Source organism: Mesoplodon mirus (genome assembly GCF_964341445.2).
Source record: "Mesoplodon mirus genome assembly, chromosome: 13".
Lineage (NCBI taxonomy): Eukaryota > Metazoa > Chordata > Mammalia > Artiodactyla > Ziphiidae > Mesoplodon > Mesoplodon mirus.
The window spans coordinates 42,442,739-42,468,829 of record NC_138989.1 but is presented as its reverse complement, the minus strand read 5'-3'; the positions used below and the strand labels follow the sequence as shown (position 1 = coordinate 42,468,829).

General features: G+C 38.6%; 1 protein-coding gene and 1 long non-coding RNA gene across 4 annotated transcripts in view; one reads left to right on the top strand and one right to left on the bottom strand.

Annotated features, from left to right (window-relative positions):
* Positions 1–587, top strand: part of LOC309815136 — a 32,033-nt gene extending 31,446 nt beyond the window's left edge. The window contains exon 3 of the long non-coding RNA XR_014295811.1: positions 445–587. This is a non-coding gene — a long non-coding RNA (uncharacterized lncRNA). The remainder of the gene's footprint in view (positions 1–444) is intronic.
* PSMA8 (proteasome 20S subunit alpha 8) overlaps positions 1–21,726 on the bottom strand; it is a gene marked incomplete at its 5' end in the record, with an annotated part of 30,883 nt that extends 9,157 nt beyond the window's left edge. For 2 of the 3 annotated variants that reach the window (XM_082641724.1, XM_082641725.1), the window contains 3 exons: positions 2,173–2,297; positions 7,364–7,490; positions 21,625–21,726. In XM_082641724.1, coding sequence (XP_082497850.1) covers positions 2,173–2,297; positions 7,364–7,490; positions 21,625–21,726 — 354 coding nt within the window. Of the gene's footprint in view, positions 1–2,172; positions 2,343–7,363; positions 7,491–21,624 lie in introns of all 3 variants that reach the window. The other variant, XM_082641726.1, reaches the window with a different exon arrangement.
* Between the last annotated feature and the right edge of the window lie 4,365 nt (positions 21,727–26,091).

Sequence of the window (26,091 nt, the reverse complement as noted above, 5' to 3'; positions counted from 1 at the left end):
AGTGCGTGGGCTTCTCATTACGGTGGCTTTTCTGGTTGCAGAGCACAGGCTCTAGGCACGTGGGCTTTAGTAGTTGTGGCACGCAGGCTCAGCAGTTGTGGCTCACGGACTCTAGAGCGTAGGCTCAGTAGTTGTGGCGCACGGGCTTAGTTGCTTGGCAGCATGTGGGATCTTCCCGGATGAGGGATCGAACCCATGTCCCCTGCGTTGGCAGGCAGATTCTTAACCACTGCACCACCAGGGAAGTCCACAATATAAATTCTTAAAGAATAGGGTTTGTCTTTTTTCTCTGTATTTCCTAATGTTCCTAGTTCACACCTAGGTATGAAGTAGATGTTTTGTAAATATACTTTAAGGAGAGAAACTTTTACCTTATTTGCTTAATTGACCACTTTTTTTGTTTTGTTTTGTTTTGGCTGCGCCGTGCTGCATGTGGGATCTTAGTTCCCCCACCAAGGATCAAACCCGCGCCCCCTGCACTGGAAGTGTGGAGTCGTAACCACTGGACCTCAAGGGAAGTATTAATCAACCACTTTTTAATGAAAAAGTAACACACGCACAACTTAAAATATTTAAAAGAACAAAAGGCGTACATGGGGATAACTCTTTTGTCCCAGAGCCTCAGCTTCCTCCTCAGTAGCAACCCCACTGTGACAGATTCACAATGTATATTTCTATAAATGTTCCATGCATAATAGCTTTTGTATTTCCAAAAGAAAAGCTGAAAACCACAGTTGGGAACCTTGTATACACAATGTTCTGCACCTTGTTTTTTGGTGAGTACCTTTTAACTACTGGGAAAATCAAAGCAAAGAAAAAAGAAAAACAGAACAATATAAAAATGTTGAACTTTCTTGAAACATGAATTAAATTTTAAAAAATGTATGTAATCTAAAACCTTAATATCTAGAATATATAGAACCTATTAAAAAATCTCTATGTAGACGAATGGTAAAATCCATGCCAGGAAGTATTCTAAATGCTTTAAAATGTACTAAATCATTTAATCCATACTGCAATTCAACAAACATTATTGTAACATTCATTTTATAAATAAGAAAATTGAGGCAAAACAGGCTAAATAGTTTTCCCAAGGAAGTAGCAAAGTCAGGATTTAAATCCCAAAATTCTGGCTCCTGGGAGTACATTCTTAACTACTAGAGTGCCTGTCAAAAGGAAAGATAGTTTACACTGGGAGAAATGAAAATAGCAAACCAACATGTGGAAAAAAATTGACCTTACTACTAATTATAAAATACAAATTAAAACAACTATTACAGTACGTTATACTTATTTGCAAAATAAAAGAAAAATGAAAAACCCAATGCTGATGATTCTTCAGGGATGTATTTATGCATTGCTAGTTGTACAATAAAAATTTGTTCAATCTTTTTAGAAAGCAATTTAGCTACGTATAACAAGAGTCTTAAAACTAATTACAATCTCTAAACTAGTAAATCCATACTGAAAATTAATTTAACAATATAATTCAAAAAAGAAAAAGAGAAGCTGTGACAAAGATAGAGTAATGTTATTAAAGCAGCAGATTGAGAGAGAGACAGAGAGAAAGGCAGAGAGAGAGAGAGAAAAGGAGAAAAGGAAAGAAACTGGAAACAACCTAAATAATTACCAGATAGCAACTAGAAACAGTACTATATAGTTCGTAAGGATGGTAAGTATAAGGAGATGTTGCCATATTTAAAGAACAAAGAAAATGATAATAAATGAAACAATACTTGTATGCATCATGATTATACTAAATGGCAAATCATGTATCTACACATGGACTCAGAAGAAGTCATATCTAAACCTGATCAGTGTGTTAGGTGAAAGAATCATGGGTATTTCTTTGGAAAACTTTAAAACATGTGTTTTACTGCTACATCTCTGATGTAGAAATCTGTACAACTGTAGAAATCTCCTTAAAAGGTTACTCATTTTTTAAAATTTAATATAATTCTCAGAATTGACATTGATTGAGATTTCTGATATCAAATCAATCCACTCCACTGGAATAAGAATGTGAGTTTGAAGTTAAGTGTGAGAAATAATAAGGAATTTAGGACGTTTTAATAGACTAAATGGTTGGAGTGACTGTAGTATTCCCATGACAGGACCCATAATGATAGAAAAGAAGAAAACTTGAAGAAATCTGTTGGAATACTGGCTTACCTGCTTTAAGGTTGCTATGAAGCGAGTTATATATTCTACAGTGACTGGGTCCTCAACTGTAAGCTTATGACTCTGGCACTCCACACGAGCTCTGCTTATTACTACTCTTGCATCAGCAGTCAGTCCTATAAAAGTAGTCAATATATTACAAAAAAAGGATGACATTTTTTCTTGTCAAAAGGGTTTTGGCCACCATGATATTTTTCTTGTAACATCCTTTGTCTTTTCCAATATATGTTCTTAATAAAGGATTTATAAAATAGACTATAACTCATCCTAAATTAGTTTCCTTCATTTGATCCATTCTTATTTACTTTTTAAAGAAAATTGTTTTAAAGAATAATGTTTAAACACTAATGTTGTCACCTATTTCCCAAAGATCAAAATGGTTTAATTCACAGGACAGTAAGTCCCCTACATACGAACGAGTTCTGTTCCAAAAGTGCATTCATAAGTCCAATTTGTTCCTAAGTCCAACAAAGTTAGCCTAGGTACCCAACGAACACAATTGGCTATAGAGTACTGTACTGTAATAGGTTTATAATACTTTTCACACAAATAATACATAAAAAACAAACACTAAAAATAAAGAAAACATTTTTTTTTTTTTTTTTTTTTTTTCCTTTTTGCGGTATGCGGGCCTCTCACTGTTGTGGCCTCTCCCGTTGTGGAGCACAGGCTCCGGACGCGCAGGCCCAGCGGCCATGGCTCACGGGCCCAGCCGCTCCGCGGCATATGGGATCCTCCCAGACCGGGGCACGAACCCGTATCCCCTGCATCGGCAGGCGGACTCTCAACCACTGCGCCACCAGGGAGGCCCAAGAAAACATTTTTAATCTTACAGTACAGTACCTTGAAAAGTACAGTAGTACAGTACAACAGCTGGCATACAGGGGCTGGCATCAAGTGAACAGGCAAGAAGAGTTACTGAGTGGAGGAGGCAGAGGAGGTGGGAGATGGTAGAGCTGAAGGATCGTCAGCAATAGAAGACGGAGGGCAAGATGCAATTTCACTCACGCCTGACGTTGATGGCACAGGTTCTGCTTCCTTGCTGGATTCAATTCTATCTACATGCTTGAAAAAACGATCCAGTGATGTCTGGGTAGTAGCTCTTTTTTTTCTCGTCATAGATGACACGGTAGCCTGGACTGCATTCTGAATGGCTGCTGCAACCTTCATGTACCATTCTATGTTCGGGTCCAGTCCTCAGAAACTAACAGCGCCTCGTCAAATAAAGAAAATCCCCTTGTCATTTCCTGCGTTGAGAATCTCTTCAGTTCTTCAGCAGTACCAGCTACATCACTGCTGCTTTTACCCTTGCTTCCGGATATCCTGGGCTTGAAATAAAGATACTGTTCTACTGTACTCTATACAGTACTGTAAAGTACATAAAGGCACAACCACTTGTAGAGGATGCACACACATGACAATGTACGCCAGACACGTGAACTAACTTATGTGATTGGACATGTGAAGACCTGTTTGCATCTTTGAAAGTTCTCAACTCGAAGGTTCGTATGTAGGGGACTTACTGTAGCTGGTTTGATTATTAGGTTTTATTAAATTTAAAAAAATCGTAGTCATATTTTTTTTTTTTTTTTTTTTTTTTTTTTTTTTTTTTTGCGGTATGTGGGCCTCTCATTGTTGTGGTCTCTCCCGTTGCGAAGCACAGGCTCCGGACGCGCAGGCTCAGCAGCCATGGCTCACGGGCCCAGCCGCTCCGCGGCATGTGGGATCTTCCCGGACTGGGGCACGAACCCGTGTCCCCTGCATCGGCAGGCGGACTCTCAACCACTGCGCCACCAGGGAAGCCCCGTAGTCATATTTTTAAAAACTTTTTTGAGAAGATATCAGTGGCAGATTGTTCAAAGGTTGATGGTCTATCCTAATTCCAGAACCAAGATACTTATTACCTAAACCATGAAGTAAGCTGGATTTCTTCTTATGGAAACAATGAGTATTACTTCATTATCAAACAGAATTCAATCTGCATTCAGTGTAACTGTGACATGTCACTTCTCAGCTTTTTGTCTAAGATTAGGTGTTTGAAAATCAGGAATGTTAAAACAGAAAAAGAAGGGAATTCCCTGGTGGTCCAGTGTTTAGGACTCTGTGCTTCCACTGCCGATGGCCCGGGTTCAATCCCTGGTCGGGGAACTAAGATCCCACAAGCCATGTGGCCAAAAAAGAGAAAGACAGAAAGAGAAAGAAAGAAAGAAAAAACTTCATCTTGCTTTTGTCATACCAAAACATCATGTGATGAACTCTCAACACTTTTAATAAGGAGATAGAAGGTGTTTCTACCAAAAGAAAAACAAACTGACCAAAACCTTAAAATGGATTCTAATAATTACAAACATTTCTACTAAAGACTTTTTTGGCATTTGACCTTTCTGTCACCATTTTCTTTCTTTCTCCACTCTCTTAATATCATATTGCCCCCAAAATTCTTTCACAAAATCTCTGAAACAGCCGTTTCCCACATAACCATCAGCCTTTTGCAGTCACAGACTCTTGTTTCCCTTCCACACCATTTCAAAACGTGTTTCTACAAACCTGGAAGAACTGTCAGCTCCTGAAGACAGTTAACAGTAACCAACAATGAAGACGTTGTCAGAATATGCCGCTGTTAAGAACACTCTAACATTCATGAGTAGGGCGTGAATTATAATCAGATACTCAGTTAAAGAAGAGAAGCTGATTCTCTTCTCTTTGCAAAGGTTATCTGAGAGAAAGAAATGGGAACAGACTGACTTAGCCTACCCTATAGACTAAAAGCTTCACTCAACTTAAAAATATGATCAGAAAGGAGATTTTGAAGTACAGTTTTCCCCTTTACATTGTAAATATGGTCCAAAACTACAGAAAAATAAAAGTATCATATTTAGAAAGTAGTAATGTAACTACTTCAAGGAAAAAAATAAGTGATAAATTTGTCAAACCATACGAGTAACATAGTTGTGTATATGTGTCTGATTTTAACATAAGAACTAGCAATTATACAAATCAATACTAAATGGCTAGGAAAAAGAGAGCCACTTCTATTTAAAGATACATTGAAAAGTGCAAATTCACTTCCTTTATAAATAGACAACCTATAGAAGAAATGAGTCCTCAGTCTGTTGCTTTTAAATTTATACAACTTTAACTTGAAAATGCTATCATAATGTTATCTTTGCAAAGAACCAAATCTCGGGTCCATTGCTTTTTCTCTATTGTTTTCCTATTCTCTATTTTACATATCTCTGCTCTAATCTTTATTATTTCCTTCCTTCTGCTGCCTTTGGGTTTATAGTTTGTTCTTCTTTTACTAGTTCTTAATGTAAAGTTAGATTGCTAAATTGAAATCTTTCTGTTTGTTTTTTTTTTTGCCATACGCGGGCCTCTCACTGTTGTGGCCTCTCCCGTTGCGGAGCACAGGCTCCGGACGCGCAGGCTCAGCAGCCATGGCTCATGGGCCCAGCTGCTCCGCAGCATGTGGGATCCTCCCGAACCGGGGCACAAACCCGTGTCCCCTGCATCGGCAGGTGGTCTCTCAACCACTGTGCCACCAGGGAAGCCCTCTTTTTTTTAATGTAAGCATTTATAGCTATAAATTTTCCTCTTAGCAATCCTTCTGCTGCATCCCGTAAGTTTTGTATGTTGTGTTTTCATTTTCGTTTGTCTCAAGATATTCTCTAATTTCTCTTGTGATTTCTTCTTTGATTCATGGGGTTTTTTTTAGGTGTACTCTTTAACTTCCACATATTGTATATTTTTCAATTTTTCTTCTGCTCTTGATTTCTAGTTTTATTCAATTTTGGTCAGAAAAAAAACTTTGTATGATTTCAACCTTTTAAAATTTATTAAGACTTGTTCTGTGGCAAAATGATTCCTTTTATAAGACAGTAAGGTAAAGGCTATTTGTTGCTCAATGAAGTTTTTAAACTTCAATACAAAATTTTTGTTTTGAAAAAACACAATTAGAAAAGGAGCAAAAAGAAAAAAAAAGACAAGAAACATGTCTTGTTTGCTATACAGTGGCAAATAAACACATAAAAATATGTTCAACATCATTAGCTATGAGGCAAATGCAAATTAAATCCAACAAGAGATTTCACGACACACCTACACAAATGTCTAAAATAAAAAATAGTAACAACACCAAATGCTAATGAGGATGCAGAGAATATGAATCATTCATACATTGTGAGCAAGAATGCAAAACAGTACAGCCTCTCTGGAAAACAATTTGGCGGTCTTTTATTAGACTAAACATGCATTATTATATGACCCAGCAACTGTGCTCAAGCATTTATCCCAGAAAAATGAAAACCTACGTTCACGCAAAAACCTGTACACAAATGTTCACACCAGCTTTATTTGTAATAGGCAAAAATTGGAAATAATCCAAATGTCCTTTAATTGGTGAGTTGTTAGCAAAGTGTGGTATATCCTGTACCATGGAATACTATTCAGCAATAAAAAGCAATGGCGTAATGACGTATGCAGTAACTTGGATGAACTGCAAGGGAATTATGCTGAACAAGAAAAGCCAATATGAAAAGGTTATATACCACATGATTTTATTCATACAACATTCTCATGCAAAATTACACAGATAGAGAATAGATTAGTAGTTGCCAGATGTCAGACACAAGAAGGAGGAATAGCATGATATAGCCCTGTGATGACCAAAGAGTTGTATATCTTTATTTTGGTGATGGCTACATGAATGTACGCATGTTAAATCTATTAAACCTACACACACACACACACAAATGCATGCAAATGAATGCATGTAGAGCTGGTGAAATCTGGATAAGCTCTGTGGCTTATACCAATGTCAATTTACTGGTTTTTAAAGATGTTACCTTTGGAGGAAACTGGGTAAAGGGGACTTCCCTGTGTTGTTTTGTAACTTCCTAAGTATAATTATTTCAAAGTAAAAAGTTTAAAAAGAAAACAGCTACCTAAAGTTATAATTAAGGTAATATATTTCTTTTAAAATTTATGTTTTATTAAAGCTCAGTATCAGAAATGCTGGTTTAGAGTTGTGATTTCCCAAAAAAATAAGGCATACTGTTTATGTTTAATAAGAAATGGAGTTTAGCTCTATATGTTGTATAAATATTGCATAACAGCTACAGAGGGGCCAACTGTTATCCTACTACACCAAGATACTCTATCATTATTGTAGGTCCCTAAGTACCTGCAAAAGCCATGCAGACATGGTCATCAAGGGCACAAATTTTCCTCACAGTTCTTTCACCTTGAAGCTTGGCAACAGATTTTTTTTCGACCCCAAGCACAACTATATCAGCACCTCGAATTCCAACCTGTTGAGTCATTAAAAAAACAACAAGTTATCATTTTCAACACTAAAATCAAATTATTCTAACATATGACTTATGGAGAAAGGCTCTTCCTTAACCTTCAATAAAAATGAGAAAAGAAGACTTGTAAGAAAATAGATGCATAGGTATAGGCTTACTAGAAGTTCATTTCCCAAACTCAAAGCAAAGATAAATAGGTATAAACTAGAAGAATATACCACCAATGCTGAAACTACGTGAGTGTCCTAATCTCATACAGTACACCTAAAGAAGTACTATCTCAATAAAGAAAAAATTTAACCCAAATGAAAGAAGATGCTGGAAATACATGTGAATTCCTTATAGAATGGGTAGTACCAGTGCTGGTGGTAGGAGAAGTAGTATAGAAAGTCAAGTAGAAAAAATCCTGAAAGCTCTCCCATGAATCTCACAATTTGGAGGGATAAGGAATAGGGGCCATAAGTAGCCAAGAGAAAGACCAAATGCCCTCATGCTACATCAGTGATAAGGAAAACCTCAATGCAAACATGAATATAACAAGAAGAATCACTATTGCTCCACTCTCCATTCCTTCACTTGGGAAGGAAGTGGGAAAAAGTTTAAAGAATAATGTATAAGGGTAGTAGCTCTCAGATAGGGACTTCTGGGAAACATGACCCTTTTCTCAGGGGTTCAAGGGTAATCTATGAGAATTTTAATTCTGTATTACAATGGTAATGTAAATATTTTGAGAGGCATTTGTGTTTTATGATTGCCTTGTGACCAAGTGTGGTATTAGTACAGTTTTATACAATATAATTATGCAAAAAGGTGTGCTTGAATTAGTATCATTGAAGTAAAAATATAGAACAAGTTAAATATATAGAATTAGATCTGAGACTACATCTTCCAGTTAAGTAAAACACAGACAATTTGTCAAGGCTTTTGCTCTTATTGTTCCCTTACTTCAAGTCTGTCAGTTTATCCAATAGTCCTTCTCTTACCATTCTATCCAACATCAGCTACCCTCCCCCCACATCCCACCCTCACCTAATACACACATGTCAAACTTCATACCCTACAGGGAATATGCCTTTCTACCAAGCCATGGGACATTATAACACTTTAACATATATTAGGAGTCAAAAAAAATCTCAATATTTTCCCAAAATTGAAATAAATCCAATTCAATTCATTGATCACAAGAGAACACAATATGTAGCTCTCACCTAAATAATTTTTGACTTGATAAAGTGATTAAAACTGTCAAAACAGACTATTTAGAAAATGTTTATAATGAAAATCCTAATATTAAAGTCTTCTGTGGATGAAATTAAGCTCAGAAGAAAATTCATAATCTCACTTTATAAAATCAAGTAAAAATTAAGAATTCATTCAAGAAGATCAAAAAGGAATAAAAATACTTAAGCTAAACTTAAGAGGTGAAGTAAGGCAAAAGCAGAAATTAATGGTTAGGGAGAAAACAATACAATTGATAAATAATAATAAGATTAAAAAAAATTTTTTTTAATTTTTGGCAGCACTGAGCAGCTTGCGGGATCTCAGTTCCCTGACCAAGGATTGAACCTGGACCACGGCAGTGAGAGCCCAGAATCCTAACCAATAGGCCACCAGTGGACTCCCCAAGATACGTTTTTTAAAAGAAATAATTAAAAGCAGTATTTCAGTTAATATAGCCAAGAGGAGGAAAGGATAAAATAAATATATGCACATGTGAAAAAGTAGGAATTTAAAAATTCTAAGTTAATAAATTTGAAAACCTGACTGAAAAAAGACGACAGATGAGAAAAATTAAAAATTGTTCATACTTACTCAAGAAAAGATAGAAGTCTCACTCTCACTAACCAACATGGGATAATTTCAGGAAAGAACTATTCCTCAAAAGCAAGTGTCAGACCTCGAAGGTTCATGGATAAATTCTTTCTAACCTTCTGTTATAGGTACTTCCTATGCTATTTAAATTATTCTATGGTGCAGATCAAAATTGAAATATTCCTAATGCTTTTTTAAAATTATGTTGATTTTTGGCTGCGCTGAGTCTTCGTTGCTGTGCACAGGCTTTCTCTAGTTGCAGCGAGCGGGGGCTACACTTCATTGTGGTGTGTGGGCTTCTTATTGCTGTGGCTTCTTTTGTTCCGGAGCACAGGCTCTAGGCACCCGGGCTTCAGCAGTTGGAGCACGTGGGCTCATTATTTGTGGCGCACGGGCTTAGTTGCTCCGCAGCATGAGGGATCTTCCCGGACCAGGGATCGAACCCCTGTCCCCTGCATTGTCAGGCGGATTCTTAACCACTGCGCCACCAGGGAAGTCCCCCTAATGCTTTTAGGGAAAGCTATGTAACAATGTTAAAATCTGGCAAAAAGTACTAATGATTTTCACTTAGGAAACCTGATGCCCATTCAAAATGATATTCATAAATAGAATCTAGAGGTACAGAAAAATAACAATATACCATAAATAGTATGGTTCATTCCAGGAGTTTTAGGAACATCAATAAAATTAAATCTTTAAATATAAATGTTACACTGGGTAAGTGGAGATCTGTTATTTTTGGCCTTCTGATAAGAACCGAACTTCAATTGTTCTTGAAAAAATACTGAGTCTTTAGGTGGGGCTATAATGTAACCCAGCCTAGCCAAATGATAAACCCTTAAAGTTTTACTGGAAGTGTTTGGAAGACAAGATAATTCCTTCTGCTGTACCTAGAGCTGGGAGCCTGAAGCCTAGGGCTCTCTGGGAGCCACCATGTAGAGATGTTATGTCTGAGGGTGAAAGTAATAGGGAGAGGAAGCAAGAGATAGAAGGGGAGAGAGAAGGAGAGAAAGGGAGGAAGAGACACACCAGTTCTGCTGACATTGTTTGATACCCTAGCAGCCATATAGTTCAACCTGAAAGCAAGGTTTACCGCTGCTGCCTTTGGATACTTGACTCAATAGATTTACTTTTTTTGCTTAAATTAGTTTGATTTGAATTTCTGATACCAGCAACTGAAACAGTACAAACTAAAACAATCAAATAGTAAAAATAAAAAGTAAATGATAAAACTACAAAGATGTGATAAAATTCAACATCCATACCTAAATTAAAAATAACACTAGAGGGGCCTCCCTGGTGGCGCAGTGGTTGAGAGTCCGCCTGCCGATGCAGGGGATACGGGTTCGTGCCCCGGTCTGGGAGGATCCCATATGCCGCGGAGCGGCTGGGCCCGTGAGCCATGGCCGCTGGGCCTGCGCATCCGGAGCCTGTGCTCCGCAACGGGAGAGGCCACAACAGTGAGAGGCCCGCATACCGCAAAAAGAAAAAAAAAAAAAAAAAAACACTAGAAAAGCAGGAAGAAGATTATTTGTGAAAACTATTTCAAAGCTTGTTAAAAGTATCACAAACCAGCAGCCAGGTTCGTCTCAGAATATGAATCTCCGTCCATTCAACTGTTCAAGCCAAAAATCTGGTTGACATCCTTTATCATTCCTTCTTCTACACTATCCATTTCTAATCAATCACCAAGTTTCTGTCCATTTTACCTGCAAAAGCTATCCACTTCTTCCTATCACCACTCTAGTAAAAGCAACCATCATTTCTTGCCTGCACTACATACTACTGCATATCCTAATAGGTTTTCCAGTTTCTTCTCTTGCTCCCCACCTTCCTCCTTCCATCCTCACCCTTCACTGTACCCCCATCTAGTCTCCACAAAGCAGCCAGCATGAGCATTTAAAAACATCAACAAGGTCAGACTACTCTCCAGTTGAATATCCTTCCGCTGCCCTTAGAAACTTTTTTCAGACTCCTTAGTCTTGCCATTAGAGCTGGGCATGATCTGACCCCTGCCTACTTCTACGATAGTATGTCACTGTTGTTAACCAAGCACCAGCTACACTACCTTCTTTCAAGACTTCTCAAACACAATTCTGTTTCCCTCCTCTGAGCCTTCACATGTGGTATTCCCACTGTCTGGAATGCTTCTCCTCTTATTTCAGGTCTCAATTTAAATCTCACCTCAAGGAGTCCTTCTGTATTATTCTCTAAACAACCTATCTGTTTGTGCAATCAACACATTTATAATTATCTATTCATTATACTTATCTCTCCAAATCGTTAAATTTATGAAGGTCAAAAAAACAATCAGGCAAATCTAGATGGGGGATACTACTGAACAATTAATCCAGTCTCTTCAAAAAGTCCAAGGTGGGCTTCCCTGGTGGCGCAGTGGTTGAGAGTCTGCCTGCCAATGCAGGGGACATGGGTTCATGCCCCGGTCCGGGAAGATCCCACATGCTGCGGAGCGGCTAGGCCCGTGAGCCATGGCCGCTGAGCCTGTGCGTCCGGAGCCTGTGCTCCGCAACGGGAGAGGCCACAACAGTGAGAGGCCTGCGTACCACAAAAAAAAAAAAAAAGAAAAAAGTCCAAGGCATGAAAATAAAGGGGGATGCTGTTCAAGAATAAAAGAGATATCTAACAGCTTACTGCAATGCATGGACTTTAGATTCAGACTCAAACAAAAGAACTATAAAAAGATATTTTGTAAGCAATAAGGAAAATTAGAATGTAGACTATTATAAAATATTAAGGAGTTTTTGTTAATTTCATTGGGAGTGATCATGGTTTTAAAAAAACATCTTTTGGGGGACTTCCTTGGTGGTCCAGTGGGTAGGACTCCATGCTCCCAATGCAGGGGGCCCAGGTTCGATCCCTGGCTGGGGAACTAGATCCTGCATGCGTGCCACAACAAAGAGTTCGCATGCCACAATGAAGAGTTCGCATGCCACAACTAAGAAGTCCGCATGCTGCAACTAAAGATCCTGCATGCTGCAACAAAGATCCCCTGTGCTGCAACTAAGACCCGGCACAGCCAAAGTAAATAAATAAATAATAAATAAGTATTAAAATAAATAAATAAAAATAAAAAACATCCTTTTTAATTGAGATAAATACTGAAATATTTACAGGGGAAATATCATAATATCTGGGATTTATTTTAAAATACTCCATTGAAAAATGAATTTCAACTTCAGCCTCACACCATATACAAAAATAAACTCAATATGGATCATAGAATTTGCCTGGGGACTTCCCTGGTGGTGCAGTAGTTAAGAATCCGCCTGCCAACGCAGGGTACATGGGTTCGAGCTCTGGTCCGGGAAGATCCCACATGCTGTGGAACAACTAAGCCCGTGTACCACAACTACTAAGCCTGCACTCTAGAGCCCAAGAGCCCACAACTACTGAGCCCACGTGTCACAAAAACTGAAGCCCTCGCACCTAAAGTCCATGCTCCACAATGAGAAGCCACTGCAATGAGAAATCCACGCACCACAACAAAGAGTAGCCCCTACTCACCACAACTAGAGAAAAGCCTGCACGCAGCAACGAAGACCCAACACAGCCATAAATAAATAAATAAAGAAAGAAAGAAAGAAAGAAAGAAAGAATTCGCCTGTGAAGCCATCACGTCCTGAACTTTTGTTTGTTGGAAGATTTTTAATCATAGTTTCAATTTCAGTACTTGTAATTTGTCTGTTCATATTTTCTATTTCTTCCTGGTTCATTCTTGGAAGGTTTTACCTTCTAAGAATTTCTTCTAGATTGTCCATTTTAATGGTGTATAGTTGCTTGTAGCAGTCTCTTATGAGCCTTTGTATTTCTGTGGTATCCATTGTAACTTCTCCTTTTTCATTTCTAATTTTATTAATTTGAGTCCTCTCCCTTTTTTTCTTGTTGAGTCTGGCTAAAGGTTTATCAATTTTGTTTATCTTCTCAAAGAACCAGCTTTTAGTTTCATTGATCTTTGCTATTGTTTTCTTTGTTTCTATTTCATTTATTTCTGCTCTGATCTTTATGATTTCTTTCCTTCTACTAATTTGGGCTTTCTTTTTTCTTCTCTAGTTGCTTTAGGTGTAAGGTTAGGTTGTTTATTTGAGATTTTTCTTGTTTCTTGAGGTAGGATTGTATTGCTATAAACTTCCCTCTTAGAACTGCTTTTGCTGCATCCCATAGGTTTTCATTGTCATTTATCCCTAGGGATTTTTTGATTTCCTCTTTGATTTCTTCAGTGATCCATTGGTTCTCTAGTAACATTGTTTAGCCTCCATGTGTGTGTGGTTTTTACAGTTTTTTTTTCTGTAATTGATTTCTAATCTCAGAGCATTGTGGTTGGAAAAGATGCTTGACATGATTTCAATTTTCTTAAATTTATCAAGGCTTGATTTGTGACCCAAGATGTGATCTATCCTGGAGAATGTTCCATGTGCACTTGAGAAGTGTATTCTGCTGCTTTTGGATGGAATTTCCTACAAATATCAATTAAGTCTATCTGGTCTAATGTGCCATTTAATGCTTGTGTTTCCTTACTAGTTTTCTGTCTGGATGATCTACACATTGGCATAAGTGGGGTGTTAAAGTCTCCCACTGTTATTGTGCTTCCCCTTTTATGGCTGTTAGCATTTGCCTTATATATGAGGTGCTCCTATGTTGGGTGCATATATACATTTACAATTGTTATATCTTCTTCTTGGATTGATTCCTTGATCATTATGTAGTGTCCTTCCTTGTCTCTTGTAACAGTCTTTATTTTAAAGTTTATTTTGTCTGATATGAGTATTGCTACTCCAGCTTTGTTTTGAATTGCATTTGCATGGAAATGAAAATCATTTTTCCATCCCCTCACCTTCAGTTTGTATGTGTCCCTAGGTCTGAAGTGGGTCTCTTGTAGACAGCACATATATGGGTCTTGTTTTTGTATCCATTCAGCCAGTCTGTGTCTTTTGGTTAGAGCATTTAATCCATTTACATTTAAGGTAATCATCGATATGTATGTTCCTACTGCCATTTTCTTAATTGTTTTGGGCTTGTTTTTGTAGGTCTTTTTTTCCCCTTTCTCTTTTGTTCTCTTGTGTTTCCCTCCTAGAGAAGTTCCTTTAGCATTTGTTATAAAGCTGGTCTGATGGTGCTGAATACTCTTAGCTTTTGCTTGTCTGTAAAGCTTTTGATTTCTCCATCGAATCTGAATGACAGCCTTGCTGGGTAGAATATTCTTCATTGCAGGTTTTTCCTGTTCATCACTTTAAATATATCATGCCACTCCCTTCTGGCCTGCAGAGTTTCTGCTGAAAAACCAGCTGATAACCTTATGGGGATTCCCTTGTATATTATTTGTTGCTTTTCCCTTGTTGCTTTTAATATTTTTCTTTGTATTTAATTTTTGTTAGAAATATATGGAATGCTATGAATTTGCATGTCACCGTTGAGCAGGGGCCACACTAATCTTCTCTGTATCGTTCCAATTTTAGTATATGTGCTGCCAAAGTGAGCACTTAATATGGATCATAGACTCAAATGTAAAACTATAAACTCTTAAAAAAAAAAAGGAGAAAATTTTTGGGATCTAGGCAAAGAGTTCTTCTACTGACACCAAAAGCGTGAACCATAAAAAGGAAAAAAATATATAAATTTGGCCTCATTAAAATTACAAACTTTTGCTCTATGGATGTCCATGTGAAGAGGATGAAAAGACAAGGTACAGAGTGAGAGAAAATATTTGCAAACCACTTAACTGACAAAGTACCAGAATCTAGAATATATAAAGAACTGTCAAAACTCAACAGTAAAAAAATGAAACAGTCTAGTTAGAAAATGGACAAAAGACATGAAAGACATTTCACTGAAGAAGATATACAGATGGCAAATAAGCACATGAAAATATGTTCAACATTATTAGCCATTAATGGCTAATTTAATTAAAACCACACTTAGGTATCACTACACACTTATCAGAATGGCTAAAATGAAAGACAGTAACACCAAATGCTGGCAAGGATGTGTAGAAACTGGATCACTAACATACTGCTGGTAGGAATGTAAAATGGTACAGCCACTCTGGGAAACAATCTGGCAGCTTCTTATAAAACATGCAATTACCATACAATCTAGTAATTGTACACTTGGGAGATTTATATCAGAGAAATAAAAACTTACATTCATACAAAAACCTGCTATGAATGCAGCTTTATTCATAACAGCTCCAAACTGGAAACAACTCAAATGTTCTCCAACACATGAATAGTTAAACACTGTGGTACATCCATACCATGGAACACTACTTGCAATAATATGCAACAACTTGGATGAATCTCAAGGGAAGAAACCATATTCCAAAAGGTTTCATATTGTATGATGCCATTTAAATAACCTTTTGAAGTTAAAACAAATCAACCTCAACATTCTGTCCAGGCTTTTTCTCACCAACATTTAAACGTATGCTGAAGTCTCTCTTATCTTAAACAAAATCTTAAAGACCACTTCATTTCAATTCTGCCTCTCTCTCTCAACTTCAAGGCCAAATACTGTCATCAACTCTTAGCTTATAGTAACCTGCTTTCTACCCCACTCCTCCCAGTGTTTAGCCAAGGTAGACTACACATAGGGTCATTAAGGTCCCTTAAGGTTGCAGTCTACCCTAGTCTACATAGTCTATAGTCTAAATTTTGTCTTCTCTAGTGAAGAAGAGTTCTCAAGAACACTCATTTACTTGAACTTCAACATAGGTTTTTTTTTTTTTTTGCGGTACGCGGGCCTCTCACTGTTGTGGCCTCTCCCGTTGCGGAGCACAGGCTCCGGACGCGCACGCTCAGCAGCCATGGCTCACGGGCCCAGCCACTCAGCGGCATGTGGGATCCTCCCGGACCGGGGCACGAACCCGTGTCCCCTGCATCGGCAGGCGGACTCCCAACCACTGCGCCACCAGGGAAGCCCCAACATAGGTTTTAAGTAAGGGAGAGAAAGGATACACTTCAAAATACCAGTAACTATCTCCAGCCCAGATCAATATCCTGAGTTCCAAATGTGTATATTCAGCTGCCTCACCGTCTCTGTGGATCAGGAATCTGGAAACAGTTTAGCAAAGTTCTCTGGCTCAGGGTCTCTCAGAAAGCTGCAACCAAGTTGTCCCCCGGGACTGCACTCATCTCAAGGTTCATGGGGGAGAATCCATTTACAAGTTCACTCGCATGGTTGTTAACAAGATTCAGTTCCTTGCGGATTGTTGGACTAAGGACCTCAGTTCCATACTGGGTTTTGCTCCATACTGGGTTTTTAACAGAAGCTTCCCTCAGTTCCTTGCTACACAGGACCCTCCAAATGACAAATCACAACATGCCAACTGTGTTCCACCAGAGTAAACAAATGAGAGAGTGAGTGAGGATGAACAAAACGCAAGTCACCATCTGTAACCTAATATCTGAAGTGATGTTCCATCACTTTTGCCTATCCCATTCCTTAGAAGCAAGTCACTAGGTTCAGCCTACATCCAGGTGAGAGGGTTACTTAAGGGCATGAACACCAGAAGGTGGGGATCATTAGAGGCCATTTTAGAGGCTGCCTACTACAAATTCCATAAGCATCTCAGTCTCAAAAAGTCCAAACCTCAGTTATCTTCTCCTCATACTTAGTGCTTCATATTCCCTAAAAAAATGGCAGTGCCATATACTAAGAGGCTAAATCCAGAAATGGAGGCACCCTCTCTAACTCCTCCCTCTTCAGTACCTCCTCTTCTCCTTCCCCACTCCCAGTACCAGCCAAATAATCATCAAATGTATCAACTATGCTGCTTAAGTTTCTCCAGAATCTGCCTTATTTCCATTTTTGCCCCAACCCTAGTGAGAACTATTATCATCTTTCATCTAGACTACTTCCATAGACTCCCATGTATTCTCCCTGCTTCCAGCCTTGATTTCATCTAATCCACTGACCACGATGCAGTCTGAGAAGTCTTTGAAAAATTAAAATATGAAGAAAAAAGAAAAGAAAATCTGAATGTGGCATTCCTCTACTTAAAACCTGTATTGGTAGGGAACATTTCTCACTAGGCAAACCAAGACAACACAGAGATGGGTTAGGGACAAAAGGATCTAGGGACTATAATATTTACTTCTGCATATCAGCCTTCCTGCTCTCTTGATGCAGAGAGGCTTTATCTGTACAGAAAAAAAGATGGCCACCAGCAACCTTGGACTCATATCCCAACAGTTCTCCCAGAGGAAAAAAGCTACCACTATCTCTAGCTAGAAAAGTCCCGAGGATGGACTTATATTGGCCAGATTTCTGTCACTTGCTCATCGCAGGAGGACAGAAACTATGAATGATTCTGCTCGGGTCATGTGAGTACCTCTTTGGTGGGACAAATGCAGTCTGTTATTAGAAAGACAGAACAGCAATAGCCACATCAAAACCCTTCAAGGCTTCTTATTCCTTTAAAAGTATTCCGTGATCTGGCTCCTGTATCTAGCTTCATCTCTTCCCATTTTCCCACTGCTTCAGCAATCCCGAATGCCTTCCTGTTTGTGAACCATAGTCATATTTTCCTTCTTGGTCTTCCTATATGCTATTTCTTTTCTCTAAAATACTCTTCTCTTTCCCCTCCCACTTTTTCACCTGGCTAACTTTCATCTTTCAGGTGTCTACTTAAATATTACATACATCTTCATGGGGACCTAACACCTAGAGTTCCCACAATGCCTCATATTCTCTCATTATGATACTCAGATAGGCCTTGTTAGGACTATCTACTCATAGTCATCTAACATTCCTGCTAGAGAGTAAGCTCTCTGAGGCCACTGACTGAGTCTGTTTTGTCCACTGTGAAATCCTAGGACCTAGCACCACATTTGGCAGATGTAAGTGTTCAACAAAAATGTCTTGAAATAATAAATGAAAGTGCTGGAAGAAATACAGACCAAATTGAAGGAAAAGGAGAAAACAAAGGGATAGTAAAGAATAATACCTACCATTTGTTAAGTACTTGCTGTGAACCAGACACTGTGCAAGATGCTGAACATGTATTATTGCCTCATTCATTTATCACATCAACACTATGAAGCAGGCACTATTTCGAGGCCTATTTTACTATTAAAAAAAACCCTGAAGCTTAGAGAAGTTAATTGCTTTACATGATACATATCTAGCTTCCACACTCATGATGTCGACAGATAATATACAAAATTTATGAAATAAATTGCATGGTGCAATGCAAAGAGCAGGGGCTTTGGAACTAGAAAGACTTAAGTGAGAATACAGGCTCTATCACTTTCTGGTTGGGTACCTTCTCCAAGCTATGGAAGCATCCTAATCAGGGTTTCCACATACACTAAAAAGGGGATTAAATACTGTTCTTAACGTTAGATAATGTACATGAAATACATGGTATAAAATAGGTGTTACTTAAATGGTAGTTTATGTCCTTCCCAGTTCATCCACTATATATCTTTTTTTTTTTTTTTTTTTTTTTGCGGTACACGGGCCTCTCACCGTTGTGGCCTCTCCCGTTGTGGAGCACAGGCTCCGGACGCGCAGGCCCAGCGGCCATGGCTCACGGGCCCAGCTGCTCCGCGGCATGTGGGATCTTCCCGGACCGGGGCACGAACCCGTGTCCCCTGCATCGGCAGGCGGACTCTCAACCACTGCGCCACCAGGGAAGCCCCATCCACTATATATCTTGCAGTAGAAGCACAAAAGGAATTACACCATCTAGATTCTCAAAGATCTTACTATCCAGTTGGTGTGAGAAGACTATTAAGCATACCTGAAGTTAAAGAGAATATGAGGCTAAATAGTAAATACTCTACACTGCTCTGTGGTACAGATGATAAATTCAGAAGAAGAAAGAGATCCATGATGACTAGACTGGATCAGAAACAGGGCCACAAAGGAAAGAAATGTGCAGAGACTCTTAGAGGATAAGTAAGATGGAGAGTGACAGAGAGGTGTTTTCTACTCTCCCCACCTACAAGGCAGAAAGCATATATTGGTAAAACCATGAAACTGCTCCCTTAATTAAAGAGCATGGATGTGGATTGTGTAAGATTTTCATGGCCAGACTGTGGAGCTGAGATTTGATAAAGTAGGAAATATGGAGCTAATAACAGTTTGGGGTCAGGGAAAGGACAGAATGAAGAAGGATAATAAACCTTAGCCTTTTCATGGGAATATTGTGAAGGATTCATTTTTTTCTTCCCTTAAAAGAACGTATTACCTCTTCGAAATGTTATTCAAACATATTTTTCATTTATATAAAAGGGAACTAAAGCAAAAAGAAAACAGGCCTCTTGCCTCACTTCATGCTGTAAGATAATCATCAAGAAATAAGCAGAACGGGCTTCCCTGGTGGCGCAGTGGTTGAGAGTCCACCTTCCGATGCAGGGGACACGGGTTCGTGCCCCGGTCCGGGAAGATCCCACATGCCGCAGAGCGGCTAGGCCTCTGAGCCGTGGCCCCTGAGCCATGGCCGCTGAGCCTGCGCGTCCGGAGCCTGTGCTCCGCAACGGGAGAGGCCAGAACAGTGAGAGGCCCGTGTACCACAAAAAAAAAAACAAAACAGAAAAAAAGAAAGAAGCAGAACCCAAGGACTCTAATTGTAGCCCATATAACTTTTTGTATTACCAAATAATATCGTATCTACATACTGGTCACAGCTGGCCAACCTCAGCTTATTTATAACTCATCATATCAACTGTCATTTATAGACAGAATATTTTGTGACATATTTTAATAAACAAGTGCCACTGTAAACTTTACCCCACATGAAAGGTCATAGTGCCCTCAAGGAAACACAATGAATAACTCCATACAAAGATGCAAATTATAATTTCAGAATCCTGAGACAAAACTGTCTCATCCTTCCAATGTGTCTTTAAAAATACCCACTATAGGTATTTTTATATCCTTACCCTTTTACAGTTCATTACAAAGAAACCATCAATCAGTTCTATAGCATTCTTAAAACATTTTAAATAGCCAATGCGGTTTCTTATTACACCTCAGTCTTCTCCCATTACTCCCTTTATTTTAGGTTCTAAAACTCGGGCATTATTTTCTAACCATATGCTTCATGGCATGCTGGGAATTATATAATTTTTGTTTTTATCAAAATGGTACCCTTTTGGTTTAAGCTACATCAGGCTTTTCTTAAATTTACAATTCCAAAAGAATTACTTACAAAACAGAAGTAAAACTAGAGGGCCCAATTAAATAGAAAAATACTTTAAAAAATGGTAAGATTCTTTCTAGTGTTATTTTTTTAACCACTTTACATTTGATAGATTTATGATAAAAGTGAATTACTTCCTTTCATAACTAAGTTTGCATGGAAAGTGAGAGAAAATACAGATACTACTAGACTTAGAAACGCACTGCGTATTGTCATAGCTAGTGTCTCAATTTCCAAGATACACAACAAACATGCTCATGAAATTTGAAAGATTTAAAAAAAATTGCACCCTCCTGAATTCAAAGGCTAGGATCTGGACGATTTGGGGTAATGTATCTTTGGTCACCAGGGCACTTTTGTCCTTTTAAATTTTTATAAATCACCAAGATTATTAAATATAATTAAAACTTGGCAGGAGCATTACTGCTGCCCTGAATGTTTTAAAGTTTTTCAGAAATGTGGATATATCAATTTAAAGGAGGGTATAATCTCTCAAGGAATTCCAGTATTATTTAAAAACCAAACCAAAAGAAGTGGAAATGGCAAAAGAGTGGAGATTCTTGGGCTTAAAGCCTCTAGAAGGCTGCTAAATATTCAGGAGTAAATTTTTGGACAATTATTTTTAAAAGGTGAAAGTGTTGGAGTAGATTAGCATTTTCAACCATTCCCTCAACAAAGATTTAATTTTACATCGATTTAAGCCACATTTCAGGGACAGCCATGTTTGATTTTTACTGTAATTATTACTTTTCCATGTGTCTGCCAAATCCTGAGGAAGTGGGTAGTGTGCATTCAGGCAGGCTGTTACAGGCTGAAAGAAGCCTTTTCTTTCTTTACTGTCAGACACAGCATTAATATCTCTTCTACAGTCAAGGCTACAACACACACACACACACACATACACACACCCTAGTTAAACGTTTACAGCGACTGTTAAAGGCAGTTGCACAACGGAAACCTATGAAATCTACCAACTTTTAACTCCACCGCTTCCATCCCACATTTCATAACAGCATCTTCCTCAATAAAGGAAAGAGGCAATTTTCACACGTGGGAGACTCTTTTCTTGTTCCCCTACACTGAGTGATGCGCTGGGGCAGCGGGGTAAGGAAGGCCTGACACAGGGCAGAGAACGGTGGTCAAGAAGAGTTGCTCGCTCACCACGGTGGATCCTTTCTTTACCGCTTTCTGGGCATATTCCACTTGTAATAGGTGTCCGTCCGGGGAGAAGACAGTGATTGCCCGGTCATACTGAGACGCCATTAGCGCAGGGCTACCGCACTATCCGCTGTGAGTCCCACACTGCCTCAGTCGAGGGGGCAGCGAAGTCGCACCTGCGGCCACATGCTACGCGGAAGTGCTTGCGCATGCTCAAGACGCCGTCGGAAGTGATCACGGGGACAGCTCAGGGGTCCTCGTGGACTTCCGCTCGTTCGAGGCTGTGCGTGCGAGTCGACTGTGTTCCTCTGCTATCCTTAGTGCCTGGCGCGTGTCCCAATTTTCCCATGCTGGTGTTGCTCCAGGAGTGGGGTTATTAAAATGACCCTCAGAGATTAGGGCTTAATAGTGAGAACTTCAAAGATCAGGTATTTTTGTTTTCGCAAACCTATTAGAGAACCAGTGGTAAGTTAATTTTCAACCTCTTATTTTTGAATTCAAATTCTAAAATGTCCTTCTCTCTCTTTCTCTTCCCCTCCATCCTTCGTTATCTTACATTATTTTAACCCAAAGAAATAAGTTATAATTTTCGAATTTTCACTTGTCCTTGCACTTGCTCGCACTCTTTCTCTCTTTTCATTTCTTTTGTCCATTTCTGCCTTGTGATCAAATAGAACAAATGAGCAAATAGTCCATCAAACTAATGTTAATAATAGGAATTAAGATAATACTATTTTAACCAAAGAAATTTTCTAAAAGCCCAAATTATGCTAACTTGAAAGATATCTGCAAATTTAACTGTTCTATGAAGTCTGTATAATCTGGTACAACATTACTACTTGTGAAACAACTCTTGTCTCTTTGTCCTCATCAATAAAATGGGAATATTTAAAAATTGGTAGAAAAGTGTTCATCTTAGGTTTAATGTATTTATAGGTATAAATAACTTAAAATGGCGCCTAGTGGATAGTAATAGCCAGGTAAGTTTAAGTATTGTTATTACTTTCCATGTTTGTTGTTTTCCATCGGGGAGGATCTTAAGTTTGGTGAAACCAGCCTTAACTAAAAAAAGAAAAAAGGGTACCCACAAAAGAGGAGAACTCCATACCCTTAATTCCAAACACTTAATTCAGAGTTTTAGTTGACTACTAAAAGCAATTTGTATTTAGCCCCCCATGCCCCCCATCTTTTTCTTTAATATTAGAAACTCTTGAAAAGTCTGGTTTTACTAAAAAAGAAAAAAGTTCCTAACCAAACCAATTCACTCTAACGTTTCAAGAGTTTCTGAAATTTACAATGTTATGGTAAACCAACATTTGCAAGAAGCTGTTATTTAAAAAGTGTCTTGGTGTCCTTGTTGAATAATATGATTTTTTCTTTTTCTTTTTACATGATTATAGATCACAAGAAATTTCAAAAATAGTGCAGAGAGGTCCCCTGTACCTTTCACCCAGCTTCCCCCAATGGTAATATTTTAACATAACTATAGTACAATATCAAAACCAGGAAAATGACATACAAACTTATTCAACTTTTACCAGTTTTACATGTACTCATTTGTGTATGTGTGCATAGTTTTATGCAATTTATCATGTGTAGATTGGTATACGCACTACCACAATCAAATACAGAACTGTTCCATGACCACAAAGGTCCCTTGTGCTGTTCACTTACAGTCATACCCATCCTACTCCCCTCCCCCAACCCTGGAAACCACGAATCTGTTCTTCATCTCTATAATTTTGTCATTTCAAAAATTTTATATAAATAAAATCATACAGTATGTAACTTTTTATTTTAAGATAATTGTAGATTCACAGGAAGTTACAATGATAATACAGAATGGTCTCCTGTACCCTTCACTTAGTTTACCCAATATGTTACATTTTATTGACTATAGTACAATATCAGAACCAGGAAATTGACATTGGTAGAAAATATGTATATAGCTTTGATTGAAAGACATTTTGAAAGTGTTATGATGTATTTTAGCATTTATTTCACAAATATGATAGCATTAAAATGTTGACAAGGATTAACTGACACATTTGGGATTCACACTGACACTGCAGCTTAACAGTGTGGCTTTGGGCAGGTATATTTCACTTCACAAAAAACTAGTTTCCTGATCTGTAAAACAAGGGTAATAATACTTACTTCATAAGGTTGTTGTGAAGAGCAAATGACATAATGTGTTAGTGCACATAGGGCAGTGCCTGACACAGATAAGCACTTGAAAAATGTTAACTATTGTTACTAATCATTGAGTTAACTAAAAAGTTAAGATTATTCTGTAAGAGAGAAATTAGGAAAGTAAAAATGTAGCATGAACCCATTTATATATTTTTAACATGTATATATATGTAAATATACATTTTTAAGTATAGAGACAAAAAAAAAAAAAAGAGTGAAAGAACATACACCAATTTGACAAAAGTGGTTTTCTTTGCAGGAGGCCGGGGATTGGAAAGAGAATGGGAAGACATGGTAAGGAAAGAGAAGTTACTGTTCTAAACTTTATATGTATAACTGTATTATTTAAAAATTTTTACAGCCAGCATAGTTTATACTTAAACAATAAAAACAACATTGAGAAAGTTTAATGCTTAGAGGCTTCCAGCAATGACAGCCTTGATGGTTTGAGCCAAATATCCTATTGAGAACAATTAGAAATATTGAACAAAATACTTTTTTTTTTTTTTTTTTTTTTGCTGTACGCGGGCCTCTCACTGCTGTGGCCTCTCCCGTTGCGGAGCACAGGCTCCGGACACACAGGCTCCGCGGCCATGGCTCGCGGGCCCAGCCGCTCCGCGGCATGTGGGATCTTCCGGGATCGGGGCACGAACCCGTGTCCCCTGCATCGGCAGGCGGACTCTCAACCACTGCGCCACCAGGGAAGCCCCAAAATACTTTTTTAAAATTATGTATGCTGACTCCAACTAGGGTTTGTGGTGCCAAGATTCAGAAGAGAAGGAAAACTCGTAGAGAGTAAGCCTAGCATCTTCCCTTGGAGGTATTTGCCTATTTCCAAAGCACTCACTAGATGAGAAGTAAAGGAGACCTTTGATAAAAACTGGAGATCAAAGTCTGTTATGGTATAGAGGTCATGAAAAACACCTAGGCTTTTCTTTGGGACTCAGGGGGCCACAGCCCTGAAGTAAGAGTGAAACAAAAATAGACCTGTTCTCACAGGGACTAACATTGAGCTTTGAATCATCTCAATCCATGATTGGAATAAAGCAGTGTTTCTCAGACTGTGGTTCAGAGATCTTGGAGGTACCCAGAAACCTTTTAAGGGATTCACAATGTCAAGCCTATAGTGATTACACTAAAACAGTATTTGCCCTTTCACGGTGTGGATATTTACATTCACAGTGCAAAAGAAATGGGTAAAACTGCTAGAGCCTTAGAATAAATCAAGGCAGTAGTACCAAACTGTGCTAGTAAACATTGTATTTTTTTACCACTAAGCACCTATGGAAAAAGCCAATTTCATTTTAGAATATCATTGAATAAGCAGTAAATTATTAATTTTATTAAATCTTGTCTCTTGAGTACCTGTCTTTTTAATATTCAGAATGACATAATGGGCAGTACTCATAAAGCACCTTTGCTGCCTTCAAAGTAAGATAGATAGCTTGAGAAAAAGCACTTTTTAAAATACTTGAGTTGCTAACCGAACCAGCCCCCTTTCTTGTGGAACACCATTTATACTTGAAAGAATGACTGACACACTGTGGTTATTCAGAGTTATAATTTGGGCAGGCATTTCTTGAAAATGAACAAAATTAGCCTGTCATTTCAAAAAAACAACAGTATGTGTTTCAAAAGATAAAATTCAAGCTTTTAAGCAAAAATTAGAATTTTGGAAGACTTGTATACATCACCATGAACTTGACAACTTTCCCATAATTAAAAACTTTACTTGGACTTCCCTGGTGGTGCAGTGGTTAAGAATCCGCCTGCCAATGCAGGGGACACGGGTTTGATCCCTGGTCCGGGAGGATCCCACATGGCGCAGAGCAACTAAGCCTGTGTGCCACAACTACTGAGCCTGTGCTCTAGAGCCCACGAGCCACAACTATTGAGCCCGTGTGCCACAACTACTGAAGCCTGCGCGCCCAGAGCCCGTGCTCTGCAACAAGAGAAGGTACCGCAGTGAGAAGCCTGCGCACCTCAACGAAAGAGTAGCCCCCGCTTGCCACAACTAGAGAAAGCCTTTGCGCAGCAGCAAAGACCCAACACAGCCCAAAATAAGTAAATGATATAAATTTTAAAAAAATTAAAAACTTTACTGGGACTTCCCTGGTGGCGCAGTGGTTAAGAATCTGCCTGCCAATGCAGAGGATACAGGTTTGAACCCTGGTCCAGGAAGATCCCACATGCCGCGGAGCAACTAAGCCCCAGCACCACAACTACTGAGCCTGCGCTCTAGAGCCCTCGAGCCACAACTACTGAGCCCATGCACCA